The 24,259-nt window shown below is 40.4% G+C and overlaps 1 protein-coding gene across 1 annotated transcript in view; it reads right to left on the bottom strand.

Annotated features, from left to right (window-relative positions):
• Window positions 1-24,259, bottom strand: part of IFT57 (intraflagellar transport 57) — a 74,666-nt gene that overhangs the window by 8,831 nt on the left and 41,576 nt on the right. Inside the window, exon 7 of the mRNA XM_079763644.1 lies at window positions 659-730. Within this exon, the coding sequence (XP_079619770.1) occupies window positions 659-730 (72 nt within the window). The remainder of the gene's footprint in view (window positions 1-658; window positions 731-24,259) is intronic.

The raw sequence follows: 24,259 nt of genomic DNA, 5'->3' as shown, positions 1-24,259 counted from the left end.
ACCCCTCTGCCAGCCTTCTTGCCCATAACTGCCCCCCCACCAGCTTGATCATGCCCAACTGCCCCCCCCACTGGCCTGATTGCCCCCAACTGGCCCCCTGCCAGCCTAATAGCCTCCAACTGCTCCCCCCTGCCGGCCTGCTTGCCCCCAACTGACCCCTCTCGCCAGCCTACTCACCCCCAACTGCCCCCTGCCATCCTGCTTGCCCTCAACAGTGCCCCCCTGCCAGCCTGATTGCCCCCAACTACACCCCTGCCAGCCTGCTCACTCCCAACTGCCCCCCCCCCTGCTGGCCTGCTCAACCCCAACTGCCACCCCCCTGCCAGCCTGATCACCCCTAACCGCCTCTGCCTCAGCCCTACCACCATGGCTTTGTCTGGAAGGACGTCCGGAAGGTCTCCCGGTCTAATTAGCATATTACTCTTTTATTAGTATAGATATATATTAACTACATATCTAATATATGTAATAATATATATATTATACCACTTTTATATAAAGTTACCTTTCTTCAGTTGGTTTAAGTGTTTAGGGCTGTGGAAATATAATATGATACATTCAAATAAGTAAGCTCCTCAAGGGCAAGATTTGTGTCTTTTTTCTTTCATGTTCTCCCTTAATAGGTGTTCCACAGAAGAGTCAATGTATATTCACATACCTTGGTCTCCTTTAGAGCAGATTCAATTCCACTTTTGTGCTGGTGCATTTGGTCAACATGGATTCTCCAATCCTATAGGCATAAGAGCATATAGGAACAAATGAAAAACATTTCTTTCTTTTGTCTACGTATTTTTTGAAGTTGCATACTTTATTTTAATTACTTTGGTTGCTGCCTTATTTCAGGTGGGAGTCCTATATATAGATTGCAATCAGATTATAAAGAAATACGTGTAGAGCACTTTAAGATAAAAGGTTCTAAGTAAATGTAAATTATTTTATGTGTTCACAGAGTGATATCTGACAATTTGAATATAAATTATTCCTGCACTGTTGGTGGTTAATATTTATGACTATCCATCAAAATGAAAAAGAAATCTAATTACTAGAAAATAAATACTTGTTTAAGCAGTAACAATTATGTTTGCTAGAATTAATGCTGGAATCAAGTCTCATATATCAAATATTAGCTTGTCCCTTGGAAATAAAATGGGACCCTCTTCTTCAGTAAGACTTTGTAGTCTGTCTTAAGAAAGGAAGTTTATAATGATTTTTAGAATTCATATATTTTGAGATATTTTGTACTATTACTAGACTGATCTGAATTAGTGTGCATATTTGAAACCTACTCCAAAATCTTAATTTCCTACAAGGTATCTTCAAAATTTTTGGTTTACCTTACCACTGGTAATAATTTTAAGACTTGAGAAATACCCACTATAAGAGAACAAATATTATGGTAAGTAGAAGTGATGGAACCAAGATACTCCTCTATCACCCATACCCACTCCGCTTTGCTATCTACAGTATTTTGTGAAGAGAAAAATATTTTGTGACTAGTTCCATTCTACTGATATCTTAACTTTGAAATATGGGGAAGTAATTATAGGGTAAAAAATCCTTGGGCACATTAGACATACCAATTATAAAATTATAGGAAAGGTGCAAGGAACCTCACAGAGCATCTAGTCTCACCTTTATCACTTCTCAGATAAGCAAATAGAGGCACGATGACAGAAAGCGGCACGCCCAGGCCACAAAGATAGTGGTACACTTGGGTCCAGAGCCAAATGTACTAAATCCCCACACAGTACATTTTGGCAGTTCAGAGTTAATAAAAGGAACAACTGGCTACTTGACATCACTGAAGGTGCTAGAACAGAGAACAAATCAGTACTTTTCTTTGTCCTTAAGCATTTTTCTGTCTCATGATCAAAAGGTATCTCAGAATATGAGAGCTGGAAAGGACCTTAAAGATCATCTACCATCCATTTAACAGTCATCTAGTGCAGTATTTTCCTTTTACAGTTCAAGGGACTGTCCACCGCCTGTCACTCTGACTAGATAGATCTGGCAAGGAACAGGCCCCTCCAACTCAGCAGTCAACACTGGAACAGGGAAGAGGCGCAGCTGGACCAAATGGGGGTTAAGTCTCAAAATGGACATCTGTTCAAGTCCAAGCAATCATCTTCACAGAAAAAATAAACCTGATGAGTTTAATTATATAATTAATTTTTAAAGTACTCATCCTGCCTGATTCCAAAAAGAATTGTAGCTCAAGTATTCCTATCAGTCTCTGTATCTGTCCACATGTACATATAAACACACACACACACACACACACACACACACTTTAGTTCTTTTATTTATTGTAAGTGATGTGTTTAAAATAGTTGGTGCTCTGCTTTTTCTACCCAGCATTTTCTATCCAGCAAATAAAATATTGTTTTCACAATTTGACATTCAAAGTACTTCAAGAGACACAAGCATGCCTGACTCATCTAAGTATAACTAGGATAAGTTACATTGACGTTAAACTCCATGGAGAAGCTGGCATTTCAGTGGAACCTTGAAGCATGAGTAGCATTTCAACAGGGAGGATAGAAGAGGAGGAGTATTGTAGGTTGAGGAAGAAATAAGTACAAGGAGAAAATAGGAAAATATATAGGGAGCAAGTAGGCCAGGATGGCTAGAATATAAGACACAAAGTTCTTGGGATGGGGTCGGGTGGGGAGGGTGAATCTCAAGGACACAAAGCTGGAGAGAGGTTAAATTAGATCAAGGGCTTTAACTAAGGAGTATGGATTTTATCATGTGGATAATGAAGAGCTATCAGAGATTTTGGGTATCAGTTTTAAAGACAAGGCAGAAAGTAACAGCATAAAGGACATATTAGAGAGGCATGAGACTAAAGACAGGTTGGAGGCCAGTTAAGAAGTTGCATAACGGTCCACATGATAGATTAGCAGGGTTTGAATCAGAGCAATGTTGTAAGAATGGAAGGGAAGGGATGGATTTGAGGAACAGTGTAGAGACAGAACTAGCAGGACTTGAAAACTGACTGAGGGGAAGTGTGGGGTGGCTGAAGTAGAGGTGGGAAGTAGAGAGAAGGTGTCTTTAAGGTTTCTAGCCTTAGGAACTAAGAGGATAGTAATATCGCACTGTGACAGAACAGAAAATATTTCAGGGAGTCAGACATACTGAGGAAGTTTGTTTTGGATATTTAACTTGATAAGCCACTGGGACATTTGTGTTTCTTGTTGCCATTTAAAATGGAAAGCTATTTAGGATGTACTGTTAAAATTATCTGCCAGGTAAGTTTGAATTGTTTTATTAAAATCTTCAACATGGATATATTTTCTGATGTACGGTTATAAAAAATCCTTAAAAGTGTTGACACTTTAACCCAGCAATTTCATTTCTAGAAATTATTCCCAAGAAAATAATTGGGTATACACACACAGATTAATGAACAACTTCTTTGTAAAGATAAAAAAGCAGAAAAATCTCTAAATACCTAACAGTAGAGGACAGTTTAAACTATTTTGTAATACTCATTTCACTGCTAAGTATAATGCAGTATAATATCATTTGTATAAAGCTCTAAACCAAGCTATAGTAATATACTGTTTGGAGATATATATGTGAACACACACACACGCACACACACAAAAGCGATTGATAATATACAACCTTGAGGCCAGGGTTCCTCATGGGTGGGAAGGGGCAGCAGCAGAGAAGCACTCAGGTGACTTCCAGGTGTTGCAATTGCCTCATTCTCAGGTTGGGTAGTGTAGTGCATGTATGAATGCTTGCTTTAGTGTTGGACTTCATAATTATGTATGTATTGTATATTAAAATGTAAAATTCATGTTTTCAAAAAATACATTTAATAATCTACAAAAACACATGCTACCAGCATATAGTAAAGTGGAAAGACATTCCCAAAAGAATATATTTATTAGGTGGCCAATTTGGTAAAAATTAGTATTTGTATGTCTATACAAATGTGTGTATTAAGATAGATAGTTGAATATTGTTGTTTTAAATTTCTTCTTTATTTTTCCAAAATTTTCCACATTTCCTACACGAGAACTTTATCACTTTAATTAGAAGGGGGGAAAAATCAGTAACCTTCTGGATATCCAAGAAGTTCTTGAAAGAGGTTTAATATAGTTATAGTGGAAAATATAAATAATTATACTTGTAACATTTTATTTTTAAAATATATTTTTATTGATTTCAGAGAGGAAAGGAGAGGAAGAGAGAGATAGAAACATCAATGATGAGAGAGAATCATTGATAGGCTGCTTCCTGCACACCCCTACTGGGGATGGAGCCCTATGTGCCCTTGACCAGAAGTGAACCTGGGACCCTTCAGTCTGCAAGCCGATGCTCTATCCACAGAGCCAAACCAGATAGGGCTATATTTGTAACATTTTAAAAACATGAATGTAAAAAGGCAAAATACACAGCTTTAAAAAAAACTACCATTGAAATGGTTAAAAACTTTATAAAGGTTTGTGGTGAGAATGAAGAAGTGATGGGTTTTAATGATATGTAAGGAATTGATCCCCCAAATAAGTAATAGTAAAAAGAAACTGTTCAACAATGATAATCTCACATTAGTAGAGAATCCACTAGGTTACAACATACTTTCATAAATCTTCCTTTATTTGATAACCACAAAGGTTTGAATCATTAAGTAGGTATATGCATCCCTTCTTCTTTTTTTCTTTTTTTTTTTTTTTTTTGCTTTTCTTTCTAAAATTTATTTTAAATTTATTGGGATGACAATGGTTAATAAAATTATATAAGTTTCAAATGTACAATTCTATGATAGATCATCTGTATATTGCATTGTGTGTTTACCACCCAAAGTCAAGTCTCCTGTCACCATATATTTGACTCTCTTTAATCTTTTCAACCACCCCCTCACTCCCCTTTCCCACCGGTAACCACCATAATGCTGTACTTATGAGTTTTTGTTAGTATTGTTTGTTACTTTCAGTTTTATATACCACACTAGAGGCCCAGTGCATGAAATTCATGCACTGGGGGTGTTGTCCCTCAGCCCAGCCTGCACCCTCTCCAATCTGGGACTGCTCAGGGGACTGCCAGGTTAGGCCCAATCTTACAGGGATCTGGCCTAAACTGGCAGTCAGACATCCCTCTCACAATCTGGGACTGCTGGCTCTTAACCGCTCACCTGCCTGCCTGCCTGATTGCCCCTAACCACTTCTGGCTGCCAGCCTGATCACCCCTTAACCACTCCCCTGCCGGCCTGATTAACACCTAACTGCTCCCCTGCCTGCCCGATCACCCCCAACTGCCCTCCCCTGATGGCCTGGTCGCCCCCAACTGACCTCCCTTGCCGGCCTGATCTCACCCCCAATTGCCCTCCCCTGCTGGCCTGATCTCTCCCCCAACTGCACTCCTCTGCTGGCCTGATGGCTCCCAACTGCCCTCCCCTGCTGGCCTGGTCGTCTCCAACTGCCCTCCCCTGCCAGACTGATGGCCCTCAACTGCCCTCCCCTGCAGGCATAGTCCCCCCCAACTGCTCTCTCCTGCCAACCTGAATCTTGCCCCCAACAGCCCTTCCCTGCTGGCCTGATATCACCCCCAACTGCTCTCCCCTGCTGGCCTGATTGTCCCTAACTGCATCTGCCTGCCTGATCACCACCAACTGCCCTTCCCTGCAAGCCTGATCTTACCCACAACTGCCCTCCTCTGCCAGCCAATTTGGTTCTGATTGGTCGGTTTCTATGCAAGTCAGCATCTCTGGGCCTATCAACGGGGCCTGATCAGAAAGGTGGGGCTGAGCAGCAGCCCCATGGAGGCCTGGAAAGAAATGGAGGTGCGGCTGCTGACCAGGGGAGCTAAAGAGAGAGGCAAGTGCTGATCAACAGCTGCCATAGAGGCTACGGATCAGACCCTGCTTCTCTCTTTAGGCCTCTCTCCAGGCCTGATTTGCAGCCCTCTCAGCAGTCAGTGCTGGGACACCGTGCCTGCAGCCGTAGCAGTCAGCGCTGGGTCGCCACGGCAACCCTGCGCTGACTGCAGGACTGACTTTCGGTTGGTAGAGCCTCCTGGTCATTGTGGATGTGACGGACCCAGGGTTTTTATATATTAGGACTAGAGGCCCGATGCACGAAATTCGTGCACGGAGGGGGGTTGTCCCTCAGCCCAGCCTGTACCCTCTCCAATCTGGGACCCCTCGAGGGATGTCCGACTGCCCGTTTAGGCCCGATCCCAATCTTTTGCATGTGGCTTTCCAATTTTCCCACCGGGATTGGGCCTAAACGGGCAGTCGGACATCCCTCTCATAATCCAGGACTACTGGCTCCCAACTGCTTGCCTGCCTGCCTTCCTGATTGCCCCTAACCGCTTCTGCCTGCCAGCCTGATCACCCCTAACCACTCCGCTGCCACCCTGTTTGCCCCCAACTTCCCTCCTCTGCCGGCCTGGTCACCCCTAACTGCCCTCTCCTACAGGGTTGATCACCTCCAACTGCCCTCCCTTGCAGGCCTGGTCCCTCTCAACTGCCCTCCCTTGCAGGCCGGGTGCCTCCCAACTACCCTCTCCTGCTGGCCATCTTGTGGTGGCCATCTTGTGTCCACATGGGGGCAGGATCTTTGACCTCATGGGGGCAGCTATAGTGTGTGTTGCAGTGATGATAAATCTGCATATTACTCTTTTATTAGATAGGATAGAGGCCTGGTACAGGGGTGGGGGCCAGCTGGTTTGCCCTGAAGGGTGTCCCTGATCAGGGTGGGGTTCCCTTTGGGCATGGGGCGGCCTGAGCGAGGGGCCTGTGGTGGTTTGCAGGCTGGCCACGCCCCCTGGCAACCCAAGCGAAGGCCCTGGTATCTGGAATTTATTTTCCTTCTACAATTGAAACTTTGTAGCCTGGAGCGGAGCCAAGCCTGGGGCTCCCTCCGTGGCCGGCAGCCATTTCTGTTGGGGTTATAATTGAAACTTTGTAGCCTTAAGCCGGTGGGCCTGGCCAAAGTGTGCGGAAAGCTTTGCTTCCCCTATTGCCACCAGCAACCCTGGCCTGCTCTCTCAAGCTCCGTTCTGCCGCCATTTCTGTTTGAATTTGTTTACCTTCTATAATTGAAACTTTGTAGCTTGAGTGGAGGCTTTGGCCTGGCAAGGGCAGTCGGAAAGCTTGGCTTCCTCTGTTACCCTGCTCTCTGTGGCTGTAGCCATCTTGGTTGGGTTAATTTGCATACTCGCTCTGATTGGATGGTGGGCGTGGCCTGTGGGTGTGTCGGAGGTATGGTCAATTTGCATATTTGTCTATTATTAGGTAGGATGAGTGAAATCACATGGTTCTGAACTTTTTCTGACTTATTTCATTTAGCATAATATTTTCAAATTCCATCCATGTTGTTGCAAATGGCAGTATTATTCCATTATATATATATATATCTGTAGTACAGGTCCTCTGTCCATTTTAATTAGATTGTGTTTGCTCTTGAATTGTATGACACTTCATATATTTTGGACACTTCATATTTTGGACATTTCAAAGGTGTTGTTTGCAAATATCTTCTCCCATTCTATTGGTTGCCTTTTTGTTTTGATGATAGTCTCTTTTGCAGTGCAGAAGCTTTTTAGTTTGATATAGTCCTATTCATAATTTTTGCTTTTATTCCCTTTGCCTTTGAGGTCAAATTCATGAAATTCTCTCTAATACTAGGGTCCAAATTTGGTAACCATTATTTCTTCTATGTATTTTATTGTTTCAGGTCTTACCTTTAGGCCTTTGATCCATTTTGAGTTAATTTTTGTGTATGGTACAAATAGCAATCTAGTTTCATTCTTTTGCATGTGGCTTTCCAATTTTCCCAGCACCATTTATTGAAGAGGCTTTCTTTTCTCCATTGTATGTTTTTTGGCACTTGTCAAAAATTATTTGCCTTATTATATGTGGGTTTATTTCTGGGTTCTCCCTCCTGTTCCATTGGTCTGTGTGTCTGTCCTGTCAATACTATGTTTCTTTTTCACCTCTACCCTCCTCTCTAAGAGGATTATGTGATTTTCTGATTGGTTGTGGGAGGAGTGTTTTTCCCTGCTCCACTAATGCTGTCCTTAGCCATGTGATTCTCTTTGGTCATGGAATGATGGTGGCATAGGACATGGCCTATGCCAGGACTATGCAAAAGCTATAAGAGGCATCCACCAGCTCTCCTGCCATGATACCTGGCATGTCCCATATAAGGGTTATCCTTTCAGTCTGGGTCTGGGAATAAGAAATAGGGAACACAGCTGGAGTAGAACTGCAGCTGAGCCACACATCAGCAGACATGTATCTTAAGTAAAAATAAAGGCCCAGCCAGCATGGGTCAGTGGTTGAGCACTGACCTATGAACTAGGAGGTCATAGTTTGATTCCCAGTCAGGGCATATTTCCAGGTTGTGGGCTCAAGCCCCAGTGTGGGGCGTGCAGCCGGATCAATGATTCTCTCTCATCACTGATGTTTCTCTCTCTCTCTATCCCCCCCTCTCTTGTGCTCTGAAATCAATAAAAATATATTTTTAAAAATAAAAATAAATAAACCACTACAATTTTGAGTTTGTTTGTGATACAAAAAACTGAACATGTACACAAACTTTATAGTAGGAAAGCCAAGAATCAAATAGGTTAATGACCTTTCCAAAGTTTCGTGTCTGGGAAATGGAAAGCACTCCCAAACCAGTGCATTTTCCACATATTACATGCTGTTGTTCTTTGTACGAAAATGAATTATCAAACAGTATCTAAGGTAAACCAAAAATTCCTTTTTGTTATATATCAAGTGAGACCCCACTGGTCACTGGAGCTTACTGGTCACCTATTCCAAAGTGCTCTAAGTGTGTTCATTAAGCATCATTTTTCCTTTCTATTGAAATTGAGTTTTTCACCTCTCTATGGAAATGAGAAGACTAATAATAACACAGAATATCCTTTCTTCAGACTTTTTATTTTCCAAAATCCTTTCATGCAAAATCTCATGTATAATTCTGTCACTTGGGAGGTAGGTAGCAAAGGCAACATCACCACAAGCCCTTCCCCACTCCTAATTCTTTAGCACCAAATTATAAATCTCTCTTTCCCAGAAACAGGAGAATTGTGATGATATATCTGCAGATGGTGATTCACAGCATACCATAAAATCAATATGTATGAAATCTACTTGCAGCTGTTAAGGTAACTGGCAGGACTATATGGTCTCTGGGTTTTACTTTAACAGAATAACACCTGAGTAATTTCCTTTGCATATGCAGACATTTTGCTTCTTTGTTTAAAGCACCAACTCAAGACTGCAGGGAAAGAGAGACTGAAACATGAGCTAGGGATGGCAAATGGAACTTATTCTCTGTAGAAGTTTCACTAATTTACAACTTTTAAAATGTCAAGCTGTCAGTATTTTTCACCCCAGTTTGAGCCTCTTTATGGGTGGAGAGGCAGAGTGCGAAAGGACTCTTGGTAGAAAAATAGTTCCTTCGTGTGTACTGGGATGCTTCTCCCTAGCTTAGGAGCAGTCCAAGCCATAGCAAACTGGCCCCTTCTGCTCCAGCTCCCAAGAGCAGGGCCCTAGGGCTCTGATTGCTTACATCACAGAAATGTTACTTCCGCCATCTACTCTACCTTTCTCCTCTATTCTTACTGCTTCTTTCTCAATTCTGTTATGAATAATTACTGATGAAATCTTAATTCAATGTTCCATTTTTATAGTCTTATTTTAGTGAATATAAAATATATACAAAGGCTTTTATGGGATTTCTCCATTTAAAATACTTAACCCCGTTTTTGTCATTAGGCCTTTGTTTCAACTCTGAATTCACTTTCTCCAGGGATTCTCAAGATCACTCTGGGGAGAAAACCCTGCACCTCCATTTCACAGATTGGGTAGCAAACTGAGATTGTGTGATTTTTACAGTGTCAATCACAAAATAAATAGGAAACCAAACATCCTTTCTCTCACTTACAGATTTTTCCATTACACAACTGCCACTTTTCTTTCCTTCCTTTGTCACCCAATTTCAGTGAGAGACACAAGAAACTCTGACAACTCCCAATTCAAGTTTGCACATTAAATAAATGTTTCTTAGCTTGGCTGTTTTGCTAAAGCCTAGATGCTATAGAGATTTGTTGCTTCTAATCTTCTGTGGACGAAGAATCCGGGGAGCTACATTGTTAGAGTAATCTCTAAAACAAGTACATGTAAGCTCCAGAGAAGGATTTACAGGGGGAATGCTCTCCTATAAATAAAATGCATGCACTTTACTACATTGTTTTTTGTAATATCTATTTTGGCTACCAGAAACTTTTTTTAGTTCCTAGTGATAGTGGGGAAGGGCAGGGCATGTAATGAGAATAGAGTCACAGTTGTCTAATAATTATTCACCTTACTAACTATAGATAAGAAGTTTTCTTACAGATCCTGGGAAACTGGAGGATGAAGCAAGGCTGTAAAAAGATAAGATGCCTTGATGGGCCCATCACTCAGAAAAGAAATACATTTTGCGAACAGACCAAGGACAAGACACGCTTTGATTTGACTGCTGTGCCAAAACCCTGACCCTCTCCGGGAGTTTTTCTCAAGAAACTTACCATTCTCCAGTCCCAGGAATGGGCTCAGCAGTTTGTAACATCATAGAAGATTAGCCACCTTGTTATCGGACTTGGAGCTCCTGAAGGCCAGACTGCAGATTCTACCTTCCCTTTCCATGTTACACTTGCAGCTCCCAGCTGCATGTAGCTATCTTCTCCAACTGGTGAGGGGGGTGAGTGCAGATTTTTGTGGGTGACTAACTGCTCTCCTCATACTGCTGCATTATTGGGATAAACACTCATGTATGATTCAACCCTGCCACTGCTTAATTGGCTAAAATAGTGACAGGCAGCCCAGAACCCTTGGTTGTCTATTTCCATTGGCTTAGGTACAGAGTAGTCCCCCAATAGACACATCTACTCTGAGATCTTTTAAAGCCTAATAATAACAACTTCAATGTTAATATTCAAAGAATGCTTAGTGTGTGTCAGGCACTATGCTAAGAAGCACTATCCATACACCATCACATATAAATCTCTTAAAAACACTACTAAGATGAAAATTGAGGCATGGCTACTTTTCAGTAGATTGCCCAGGCTCAAATAGGCAAATGTGTGGTAGAGCCCAAGTCTGCTATATCATAACGTATCATTTCCCTGATGAATGTTGTAAAGTATAACTAAAAATTTGGAAGAGGTAATGGTTAAAGGAGACTTTAGTTTTACCTGTAATGTATGAATTTTTACAATAATATATTTAAGTATAAACTGTATAATGAAACAATGAATTTAAAGCACTTTTAGGATAAATGTGTAGTTTAAAATTTTCTCACAAAGAAATATCTAGACTCAGATGACTTCATCAGTGCATTTTCCCAAATATTTAAGAAAGAAATAACAAACTATACAAACTCTATCAGAAAACAAAAAAAGGGGGAGGAGAAGCAATTGCCAACTTGTTTAATGAGGCTTGCATAGCATTACACTGAAACCTGACAAAGACACCTTAAAAAAAAACAACGAGAAAAATTACAGATCAACATCTTTTATAAGCATAAGTATAAAAATCCTCAACAAAATACCAGCAAATCAAATCCAGTAATATATCAAAATGATACTGTATCATGACTAAGGTGCATTTATTCAAAATGCAAGGTTAGTTACTCAAAAATCAATCAACATAATTCACCATAACAAGAGAGAGAAAAAAGGAGATAAATCATATGATCATCTCAATAGGTTAAGAAAAAGTCATTTGAAAAACTTAATATCCATTCATAATAACTCTTAGCAAACTAGAAACAAAACGGAAGTTCTGTAGTCTATTAAAGGATATTTATAAAAGTCACAAACCTAACATCATTATAATGATAATATTGTAATATTGAAAGCTATCCCCCTACTAATACCACTATTTCCAATATAGAATTCTTAGCCAATCAATCAGGTAAGATAAAATAAATAAGAAAGGGAGAAAAGCTTGTAAATAAATAAATAAAATTAACATGATTTATCTGCAGATGATCCTATATAATAAAAGGCTAAAATGCAAATAGACCAAATGGTGGAACCGGTCGCTATGACGTACACTGACCACCAGGGGGTGAGCACGGAACATGGCTGGCGTTGGCAGCAGAGCGCGGAACATGGCGGGCATAGGCCGAGGCGGGATGGTGAAGCAGGTGAGTGGGGATGCCAGACTAAGGAGGGTCACCGGTCACTGTCATAGGGGCAAGCCTCTGGTGGTTATTGAAAATTCTTTGCTCCACGTGCCGTAGTCCCACCTGGCACTCGCACCCGCTGCTGGCACCCAACACTGGCCCCAATCGCTCGGCGCTGTCAGCGGGTATGAGTGGCAGCTGCCAGCCCCAATCGCCCCTCAGGGCTTCCCCACCTCCCCCTGCTCCTGAGGGGCGACTGGGGCCAGCAGCAGCCTCTTGCACCCGCTGCCGGCGACGGTCCTACTCGCACTTGTAGCGGGCGCCAAAGCTGCCGCTCGCTCCCGCTGTTAGTACCTGCCCCAATCACTCCGCTCCATCAGCAGGCCTGCCCCTGTGCCCACTGCAGCCTCCCGGCCCACAGTTCCTTTCAAGGTGCATGAATTCATGCACTGGGCCCCTAGTATAATTATACATACATAAATGCAAAATAATCTATAAGCCTATTGTAGAATGAATAAATGAATTTAGCAAGTTTGCTGGAGATGTATATGTATACCATACACACACATATGCACAGAGAATTGCATTTTTATCTACCAGCCACAAATAAACAGAAATAAAATCTAAAAAGATACCATATTTAATAGCATCAAGTAGACCAAAATAATAAACAACAAATAGACCAAAGTAATAAAACAGTGTCCAGATATAGATCCCCACATACATGCTTCTTTTTTATGACAAAGTAGTACACTTCACTTTTCTGTAAACTGGGTAAATTGGACATACATATGAAAATCAAATAAATCTTAAGTTCTACCTCACACCATACACAAGAATCAGTGCTAGATGCAGAAATCAATGCAAAAGGTAAAACAATAAAGATTCAAGAAGAAAATACAGGCCCAGCCAGCATGGCTCAGTAGTTGTGTGTCAACCTATAAACCAGGAGGTCACGGTTTGTGGGCTCCTTCCCCAGTGTGGAGCATGCAGGAGGCAGCCGATCAATGGTTCTCTATCATCATTGATGTTTCTATCTCTCTCCCCATCTCCCTTCCTCTCTGAAATAAAAATACTTTTTTTAAAAAAAATAAGAAAATATAGGAGGATATCTTCCTAGCACTGGAATAAAGGTTCTTAAATAAATCATAAATATAAGCTATAATATCCTCCCCCAAATAATCATTTTGAGTATAGTATTAAAGTTTAGCCACTGTTTATCAAAATACACCAATAAAAGTGAAAAGGGAACCTAAGAGTAGATATTTGCAATACATATATCAGACAAAGGACTCATACCCAGAATATATAAAGAACTTCTATAAGTCAAAAGAAAAAGCAGACAATCCAATAACAAAAGACCACAGAGGATATCCAAATACCAAATAAGCATATGGGATATGAATATCAGGAAATGTAAATTAAAATGACAAGGAGACATCACAACATATCTACTGTGATGACAAAATAAAAAAGACCAAAACAATGCTGAATGTTGATAAAGATGTGGAATAAATGGAACTTTCATACAATGCTGGGAGAATAAATTTGTATATCCACTTGCAAAAACTATTTGGCAGAGTCTGCTGAAGCTGAATATACACATACACTATGACTTAGAAATTCAACTTCCGGTAGAAATTTTAGTAGAAATGTAGTGTACATGTTTACCAAGAGATATGTCCAAGAATATTCAAAGCAGTATCTGTATATATAAAAGCCTAAGTGACCATTATGACTGAATGACCAGAATGACCAGTCGACTGGTCACTATGACACGCACTGACCACCAGGGGGCAGATGCTCAATGGAGGAGCTGGCCCCTGGTAGTCAGTGTGCTCCCACAGCCAAATTCCCGCAGTCCCTCCCTGTGGCCAGTAAACCTCCTGCAGCCCCTCCCCCCCGCTGCCAGCCAACCTCCATGGCCCCTACCCCCCCACACTAGCCAGCCCCAATCGCCCCCATCAGAACCTCCTGCGGCCCCTCCCCCATTCCTGGTGGCCAGCCCCAATCACCAGCCATGCACAATTTCGTGCACCGGGCCTCTAGTTATTCTATATAATAAAAGCCTAATATGCTAAGTGTCCAGTCATCCAGTTAGCCGGTCAACCAATCAAAGCATAATATGCTAATGATATGCTAAGACCGCTCAACCACTTTCTAGACGTGCACTGAGCACCAGGGATAAGATGCTCTGACTGGTAGGTGAGCTTGCTGCTGGGGTCCGGCTGATCAGGACTGAGCGAGACAGGCCGGACATGCCCTCCCACACTCCCTCCCTGGCTGGCCAACTTCCTGCATCCCTCCCCGGCCCTGATAGTGCACCGGTGGGGTCCCTCGGCCTGGCCTGTGCCCTCTCGCAATCCAGAACCCCACAGGCAATGTTGGAAAGCTGGTTTCCCACCATTGATCGGCTGCCTCCTGCATGCTCCAATCCCACAGACCAGGCCGAGGGACCCCACTGGTGCACAGAATTGTGCACCGGGCCTCTAGTTTATAATAAGTCCCAAACTTTAGTTCATGCAAGTCCAGATGCAGGGTACTCTGAAAGGGCATGACCTTGGGTTAGGCAACTCTCTGCCACTGTAGGCACAGACAGCTGAAGATTGTCTACTAACTATACTCTCTACAGCTGGGCAGCAATTACTTGCTTATAAGGGTATCTGGACAGCTCATATGTTTCAACCAGTGATTAAAATTATGACTGTAGTTGCAATGATAGAGAGGTAAGGCCAAGTGTACGCTGCAGTCCAGAAGTGATCACTCTTAAGATTTCAATGTGGAATATTGTTGTTCCTGTGACATGTTTAATACCCCAGACATGGTCAATGATAAAATTCTTCAGAAATCTGATGGCAGGAAATCAGGTTAAGTGAAAGAGGCAGAGAAGATAGCTTGATAGAGGAAGTACTGTATGTCTAAGTTTATCACAGCAAATATTTCTGAGACAGGTCCTGCTTTCTGCAAAGATATAAGTAGTGCATATATTTCCCTCCTCCATGGAGAACACTCCCTTTCCTAGTAACAGAACATTATTTGTATTCCCTTTTTGCCACTTTGTACAGTTTTGCAATCTCTTCTTGTTCTATTAATTTTCAGCTTCATCACTGCTCACATTTCTACATTTGTATGTATGTGTGTGAGAGAGAAAGAGAAAAAGAGATTGTCCATTAAATTAAATAAGTTTTTCATGAGATTGAATTACTTTCTTAATGAAAAATGCCCATCAGGTTGTGAGATAATTACAGATTGTGGCTTTCTGAATTTTTAAATGAGACATTTTTCTTTCATTGCCAGAAGCTTAAATACTTCTGTGGCATACACTTGTGATGTGAAAGCATGATTTTTCTTTATAATGTTCAAAGAGCTAAACATAGGACTTAAGAAGAGTTGAGTATGTTTGTGTGGTGTATGTTGTATGTGTGTATTTGTTGTGGCGGGGGGGAAGGGTAGGAATCATAATTGCTGCAAATACATGTTTCCTCAGGAAAGTTCCTGCTTTCCAGATATTCCTCTGGTTGTAGAGGAAAATAAGACAGTGTGCACAGAGTTACAAGCAAAGGCTATCATAACAATCACTGGTATTCTCACACCTGCCTGTAATTGACCTGAAACCGGAGATTCATAATCTCTAAGTAAAGTACCCTGTTAGTTAAATCCATTTCTAATTTACCATCTGTTACTGAAGTGTTTTTGTATGTAGACTCAGACTTATTATTCATGCTTATTCCATACACACCCTTTTTATATGACCACAAATCTTCTGAGTGAGGCTTTCCAGACTTTAGGAGTCACATGCCCAGAGAACAGATCTGGCAAGGCAGACAGAGAGTGAATGGGACCTTCCTTCTGAGAATGCAGGCACAAGTCAGAATGTAACTATTTCACAGGATGGTGAGTAACCATGGCGGACAGTTGGAAGTGACAGTGGGGAAGGGCAGGGCATGTAATGAGAATAGAGTCACAGTTGTCTAATAATTATTCACCTTACTAACTATAAATAATAAGTTTTCTTACAGACCCTGGAAAACAGGAAGATGAAACAGGATGTAAAATGATAAGATGCCTTGATGGATCCATTATGTAGAAAAGAAATACATTTTGAGAATAGACCAAGGACAGGATATGCTTTGATTTGGTTTCTGTGCCAAGACCCTGACCCCCTCTGGGAGTTTTTTTTTCTTCTTCAAAAATACTGACCATTTTTCGATCCCAGGAATGGGCTGAGCTGTTTGTAACATCATAGAAGATTAGCCACCTTGTTATCAGACTTTGAGCTCCTGAAGGCCAGACTGCAGACTCTACCCTCCCTTTCCATGTTACACTTGCAGTTTGCAGCTGCATGTAAGTATCTTCTCCTTTGTATATAACCAGCCAACTGATAAGGGGGGTCAGAGCAGATTTTTGTGCATGATCTACTGCTCTCCCATACTGCCTGCTCATATATGATTCAATTCTGTCTCCGCTTAATGGCTCAAGTAGTGACAGGCAGCCGGGACCCCTTGGTTGTCCAGTTACAGAAGGAACAACCTTGACAGTTCCTCTCAATTTCAAGAATCTACTAATCAAAACTTTGATTTTATACTGATACTCAAAAAACAAACAAAAGACTTAAAATATAAAAGTCATCTGCATATATGAAGAACCAAGAAACCTAAGTTTTACCTTGGCATAAGTTAACAAATATAATGGGATAAAAACTATGGGAGCAAAATTTGTCCAAATATAGGGTGTCCAAATATATATGTATACACATACATTTTTGATAGCTCAGTTGGATGTTTCTTTCTTTTCAGATTTAACCCACTGGAATTCATAATTATTCAAAGTGTGTATAATTATTTTGGGACACCGTATAAGAAATTTGTAATAAAACACAGTGATAGTGAGAACTACTCTAGTATCGTTGATTAAGAAAATGAATCAAGCCAATTAAAAAGTACATTTTATAGGGCGGCCCAATGATAAATGGTTTCTGCTTCAATTCATATTTTATATTAAGTAATTTAAAGGAAACATTAAATTATACTTTGCAATAATGAAATATTTAGGCAGTGTAGAAATTTTAATTATAATCAATATGTATTAATTCACTGCTCTTAATCACAAATGTCTATTTGAGGTATATCTATGAGGCATTAGTAACTCCCCTCTGCAGTATTTATGTAGCATGCAGTCTTTATTGGTTATTTTCTTAAAATCTGCTACCACTGATGTTCTTTCAGTTAGAGCTAATAGTAATCTCTGAAGCACAAACACTTGTTCTATTTCCACTGTGATAAATGAAACCTTTCCCTGATCCAGTTGCAACATTTATCACAGGAGGGTAAATAACAAGGAAGGCATCATCAACTACCTTTAAATACAGAATATCCTGAATGTTCAACAAGACTGTGACAGCAGCAGCTAAAAATCCTTTCCAATTACATAAGGATGGCTGGGTTTTTCTGCACCCATTTGCAGTATTTTTATGTGTATAATTTTTAAGCACAGTATTTTTCCCTACAACTCTGATATTTGTCCTTGACCCACATGCTACAAAGGAAAGAGAAAAACAACAGCTGAACTTGTGAATACAACTTGAAGTCAACAAAATGACACCATATTTTAAAAATCCAAAACAGTATTTTGTTTTGTAGTCTCCTTTAAAGAAAGCTTGCTTGCATAAGTCCATAGTGACTATTCCCCCTCATTCTCTGAGACGATGTAGCAGTTGAGTAATCATGCAGGCTGCTCTAAAAATGTATGTGTGTCTAGTTAATTTAGGCAGTTTATTTTGATAGCATTCACCTCTTTTTGATTATAGCAGGTGTTTCAAGGATAAATTTGCTGAAAATTGTATTTTGTTTAAACAACAGCAGCAGGTACATTTATGGCCTTACTATATTAAAAAGCATTTATTGCCAGGCAGCAATAGATATAATTACAAACATTTATGACAGTAATTGGAGCTATTACTCTTGTATGGAGCCTCATGGAGACCAACGTATTGCCACCTGTATTTACATTTGTTACTGGTAATTGTAAAAGCTGTTGTGTTTTTTTAAATGTGGTGCCTTACTTTAAAAAGTATGTCATATTTTTCAATGAACGGTCTATTAGAAAATCTATAAGAATGATAAATGTAGTTTCTCCATTATCTATATAACAGAATCTCATTGTAATGAGATATATATATATATATATATATATATATATATATATATATATATGTAATGTATTCCTGTATCCTAGCCCACATAATATATCTTTTGCTCATGGATACAAGAATCCTATCAATAGAGCCTACTCAAAAACCAGAGCACAAATCTAAAGAAATACTCTTTATGCTCAAACTGTAACAATTTATAAATCATTTCAGGTCAGAAATATTAAGAAAGCTAAATTTTATTATCACTCTTCTTACACTGCATCCAAATGCAGTGATGGGAGAAGGTCAAAGCAAGTTACTCTCTTCAGTGTTTTGGAATAAGAAAAATATCTTCTATTTCTTCCAGATACAGATTTGTCTACAATAGTAAAAAGAGAAAGCCTACCATTGTACATTTCTGCAGGATTTGGCTTCTAATTTGAAGAGACTTAGATCTAATACAGCAATTCTGTGGTCCCTCCAGGTTCATTCAAATGGAATTCCATCTGCTGATTAAAGAAGGCCTCGCTCCTCCCTCCTAGGTTTTAGCTCTCAAAGTGACTAGAGAGCCCAAAGGCTCAAGACTATTGCAATGATTTTTTCCTTAGCACAATGACTCTTCCCAAAAGGTTTCTTGCTGTGAATCACCCAAGGCACTACCTGTACAGTTTATTTATGTTAAAACAAAATCCAATTGCTTAGAGTTGAAATTTAAAGTTTAAGGTTCTTTTTACAACTGTACCCTAAAAAAGTCAGACACTGAAGAACAGGTAAGGATGTATAAAAAAAAGGCTGTTTGGTGAATCAAAGGTTTGAAATAATTAGAAACACATGCTTTGGTACTGCCAAAGCCTTAAAAAATATATCTCAATTTAAATCCCCTGTAATGTAGCTAAAGATTTACATAATGACTAGAGACTTTTTGGTGAAATGAAGGAGGTACCTAGCCAACTGTCTTTTAAAACAACAAAGCAGGAAACATTTGATTATAATTTGAAAAAAATCTAAGCCTCATAAATCAAAATTTTAATTACAATATCCATAGGGCATTAAAGCATGATAGAACATTTGTTCATTGCATTAAATACCTAATATTAAATCATTATACAATCTTTAAGACTAAATACTGTATAATTGAAGAAAGAGACCTATGTAAGGTTTAGTTGAAAACTGATTTCACACTTTCTGCTCTTATTTCTGGGGAAGAGAAATATACTGTATATTAATGTTTACTTGGTTTATATTATGGTAAAAATCCTGGATGAAAAAATTCATTCTCCCTATAAAGACTAATAAGATTGATTATTTTAAGCAGCCACTTTCCCTTGGTTTAATGCATGAAGTTGAGAGACTAAATATATAGTCTTGACGTGCTTAATGCCAGAGATCCATTCTGAGAAATGTGTTGTTAGGGGATTTCATCATTGTGTGAACATCATAGAGTACACTTACACAAGCCTAGATGGTATAGCCTACTACATGCCTAGGCTATCTAGTACAGTCCTATTGCTCCTAGGCTATAAGCCTACACAGCATATTACTGTACTGAATATTGTAGGCAACTGTAACACAATGGTATTTGTGTATCTAAACATTGAAAAGGTACAGTAAAAATATGGTAAAAAAGATAAAAAATTATATATCTCTACAGGGCACTTATAAATGGAGCTTGCAGGGCTGGAGCGGTGAGCAAGAAGGCCTAGGACAGTGGTCGGCAAACTCATTAGTCAACAGAGCCAAATATCAACAGTACAACGATTGAAATTTCTTTTGAGAGCCAAATTTTTTAAACTTAAACTTCTTCTAACGCCACTTCTTCAAAATAGACTTGCCCAGGCCGTGGTATTTTATGGAAGAGCCACACTCCAGGGACCAAAGAGCCGCATGTGGCTCGCGAGCCGCAGTTTGCCCACCACGGGCCTAGGACATTACTATACACTACTGTAGACTTTATGAATACTGTAAGCTTAGGTTACACTAAATTTACAAGACAACATGAGATTAAATCAAGAGCAACATGTATGAGGCTGCTGCTGATGTAGCATAACATACTGTTTTACAGCAAATTTTATAAATACTGTACAATTAGGCTACACTACAGACAATAATGTGGTGAAGGCAGGGGAGGGGCAGGTGTGGGCTGGAGGGGGGCAATGGGGAAAAACACAAAGGAGACATCTGTAATATTTTGAACAATAAAGATAAAAAACAATATTTTTCTTTATAATAAATTAACCTTAGCTTACTATAACTTTTTACTTTATAAACTTTTAAAATTTTTAACTTTCCAACTCTTGAAATAATACAGCTTAAAACAGAAACACACAGTATAGCTATACAAAATTTTTAAATAAAAATTCTTATTCTATAAGTTTTTTCTTTTCTTTTTTTTTCTTTTTAAACTTTTTTGTTAAAAACTAAAACACAAACACACACATTAGCCTAGGCCTCCACACAAGGTCAGGACCATCAGTATCATTGTCTCCCACCTTCCCATCTTATCCCACTGTAAGGTCTTCAGGGGCAGTAACACACATGGAGCTATCATCTCTTACAACAGTGCTTTTCTGGAAAACCTCCTGAAGGACATACCTGAGGCTCTTCTTCAAGGAGGTGTCACTCTTTTCAGAAATATGTCCATGGTGATTTGCTTTGTTTTTTCTTTTCATCATATATTTGCTTGTAAACAAGTAATGCATCGTGAACATTACTCTCTATTAATGTCAGCTACAAGGTCACCGGGCAATAGAAATTTTTTAGCTCCATTGTAATTTTATGGGACCACCATCTTATATGAAGTTCGTCATTTACTAAAACATCTTTATGAGGCACATGACTGTATACAAATGGACAACACACAACAGCCAGACCATTATTCAAAACAGAATTCTGACCCACAATCTGCAGCAACTAATCCTGGAAGCCAAAGTCGGTAGCAATCAGCCCAAAATGGTCAAGACAGCTTTCCCCTACCCCCACTTCCAGTGTAAAACCAATCAGACAAAGCCAAATATCCTCCCCTAACCAACCACATTGGAGGTCCTGCCTCTAGATAGCCTGCTTCCAAATTTCCAGCCATCTGAACATATCTAAAGCTTCCTCTTCCCTCCTCCCCACCCCCTCCCCTGCCCTCTAAGTTTTTCTGTCTGCCTTTGAGTCTCTGCCAAATGCAAGTGAATGTGGCTGGCTCCCTTGCTATAGCAAGCTCTGAATAAACAGCTTTTGCTTGCTCTCATTTAGGTGGTCTCTATTTATTTCCACAGTCATATAAAGGCTTTTCTCATAGTAAAAAGAAAACTCAAAGAGATAGAATAATTTTCCTCAAGAAACAGCATTAAATATTTAGTGATTCAAAATTAATCAAATACAAAAAGTGAATATATATATATATCCACATTTTCTATTGCCCCAGAAATAGAAGACATGTAGAATTCTTTGGCAGCTCAGTTTCAACTAGTATTATAATTCAACTTTGCAACTGTCAATGATTCACTTAAGAGTTAAAAAAAATAATACTATTATAGAGTTAAGAATATTTCAATCATGTAGGAAAATATTACCCTTCAATAACTGTCATAAAATACCCTGGAGAAGAGTATTTCACATGGTTGAAAAGGTAACAGCAGCTACAACCTACAGGCAGATCTGACCGTAAATTCTTGCAGCAATGAGTAATTACACGAGATTTCTAAATCTAATTTTATTTTAATTTTCATTTCTGCTTCCTGCTCTCATGTTTTGCCTTTCAAATGGACTTCTACCTCCAACAACCACTTGTTTCTCTAAAAAGACACATTGGCAGATTCCATTTCTTGCCTTTGGTATGTGTTCTCAGATCTTATGGTCCTTATGCTTGCCCATATTCTAACCATGACTCTACCCTGTCATTCCTGTACCCAGACCCTGGACTTCCTGTTCTGACACCAACCTGCTGAGGTTGACCAAGCCATCTCTGCCACTTGGTACTCAGCTGGAGATTAATAGTAACCTTTCAGCACTACAGACAGCATCTAAAACTATGGTTTATAATTTTTAAGGATGTGTGGAAATGCCCATGATGTTACATCATGTCACAAAAACGAGGTATAATTTCAACTATATAGATAAAAGCACACAGAAATAGTGGTTAAAATATTTTAAGTCTTCTGGCATCATTCTAAGTCCTTTAGATATGTTAATTCCTTTCATCCTTTTAATAACTCTTTGAGGTAAGTTTTATAATGAACTCCACTTTATAGATTAGGAAACTGAGGCACAGAGTGGTTGAGTCCAACAGTTATTAAGAATTAGAGCCAGAATTTGTACTCAAGCAAACTGAACTCAGAATTTGTGCTTTTAACCAGTATGCTATATTGTTACTAACCAAATAGGGAAGAGCCTGGGTTGTAGGTTCAAGTACCAAAAGGAAATTACTTCTCTGTGTTTCAGTTTCTTTATCTGTAGTAGAAGGTATCTGCATCTCAAAGGGCAGTGGAAAGGATCAAATGAGTTAATGTATGTGAAGTGCTAAGAAGAGCCCTTGGCACACAGTGACCACTCAGCAAATGTCAGTTATTACTATTATTATCATCGTATTATATGTATTTTTAGTCCTAGAAAGAACTAGGAAGATTGACCAAAGTGATATTAACATGAATTTGATTATATCTACATGTAAGAATATAAGGCTGATATTTATAAATATTCCCTTAAGGGATGGAAGCAAAATTTCAGGAAGAAATTTTGTGAATTCTTCCTGAATACTGATATAGGCACTGAATATAAGAGAGCAATGATAGAAAGCAATATTATTGTAACAATATTGTAACATAACAATAATTAACATTTATTAGGTATTAACTATTGTCAGACATTGTTCTTGGTAATTCACAACAATTCTGTGAGGTAAGTAATATAATTAGTCCCATTTTATAAATGGGAAAAGGAGAACAGAGAGGTATCATAGCTTGCCCTGGGTCACACAACTAGTATGTGTGTAAATATAAATTCTGGGTGCTAAGGGAAAGTGTGTGAGATATACTACATCTTTTCTGGGTCTTTATGGCTACCACATTTCCACTAAGATTCTAAAACTTTGGCTGAATAAATTAGAAATTGTTAGTTGGACTAAATGTGTGATTGCTACCTTCTAATTCACAGCATACTGACTGGCTCCTCTTCCTTTAAAATAATGCTTTCATATCCTATATAATAAAGAGGTAATATGCAAATTGACCATCACTCCAACACACAAAATGGCTGCCCTCATGTGGTCAAAGATGGCTGCCCCCATGTGGACACAAGATGGCCACCACAAGATGGCTGGCAGGGGAGGGCAGTTGGGGGGGACCAGGCCTGCAGGGGAGGGCAGTTGGGGGCAACCAGGCTTGCAAGGGAGGGCAGTTGGGGGCGACCAGGCCTGCATGGGAGGGCAGTTGGGGGCAACCAGGCTTGCAAGGGAGGGCAGTTGGGGGCGACCAGGCCTGCATGGGAGGGCAGTTGGGGGGGATCAGGCCTGCAGGGGAGGGCAGTTGGGGGTGACCAGGCCAGCCGGGGAGGGCAGTTAGGGGCAATTGGGCTGGCAGGGGAGCAGTTAGGCATAGATCAGGTTGGCAGGGGAGAGCAGTTAGGGGCGACCAGGATGGCAGGGAGGGCAGTTGGGAGGGACAAGGCCTGCAGGGGAGGGCAGTTGGGGGGTGACCAGGCCTGCAGGGGAGGGCAGTTGGGGGCAACCAGGCTTGCAAGGGAGGGCAGTTGGGGGCGACCAGGCCTGCATGGGAGGGCAGTTGGGGGGGATCAGGCCTGCAGGGGAGGGCAGTTGGGGGTGACCAGGCCAGCCGGGGAGGGCAGTTAGGGGCAATTGGGCTGGCAGGGGAGCAGTTAGGCATAGATCAGGTTGGCAGGGGAGAGCAGTTAGGGGCGACCAGGATGGCAGGGAGGGCAGTTGGGAGGGACAAGGCCTGCAGGGGAGGGCAGTTGGGGGGTGACCAGGCCTGCAGGGGAGGGCAGT

This window comes from Cnephaeus nilssonii, assembly GCF_951640355.1.
Source record: "Cnephaeus nilssonii genome assembly, chromosome: 3".
Taxonomy (NCBI): Eukaryota; Metazoa; Chordata; class Mammalia; order Chiroptera; family Vespertilionidae; genus Cnephaeus; species Cnephaeus nilssonii.
Note: the sequence above shows the minus strand (reverse complement) of the source record. Positions and strands in the feature narration are given on the sequence as shown.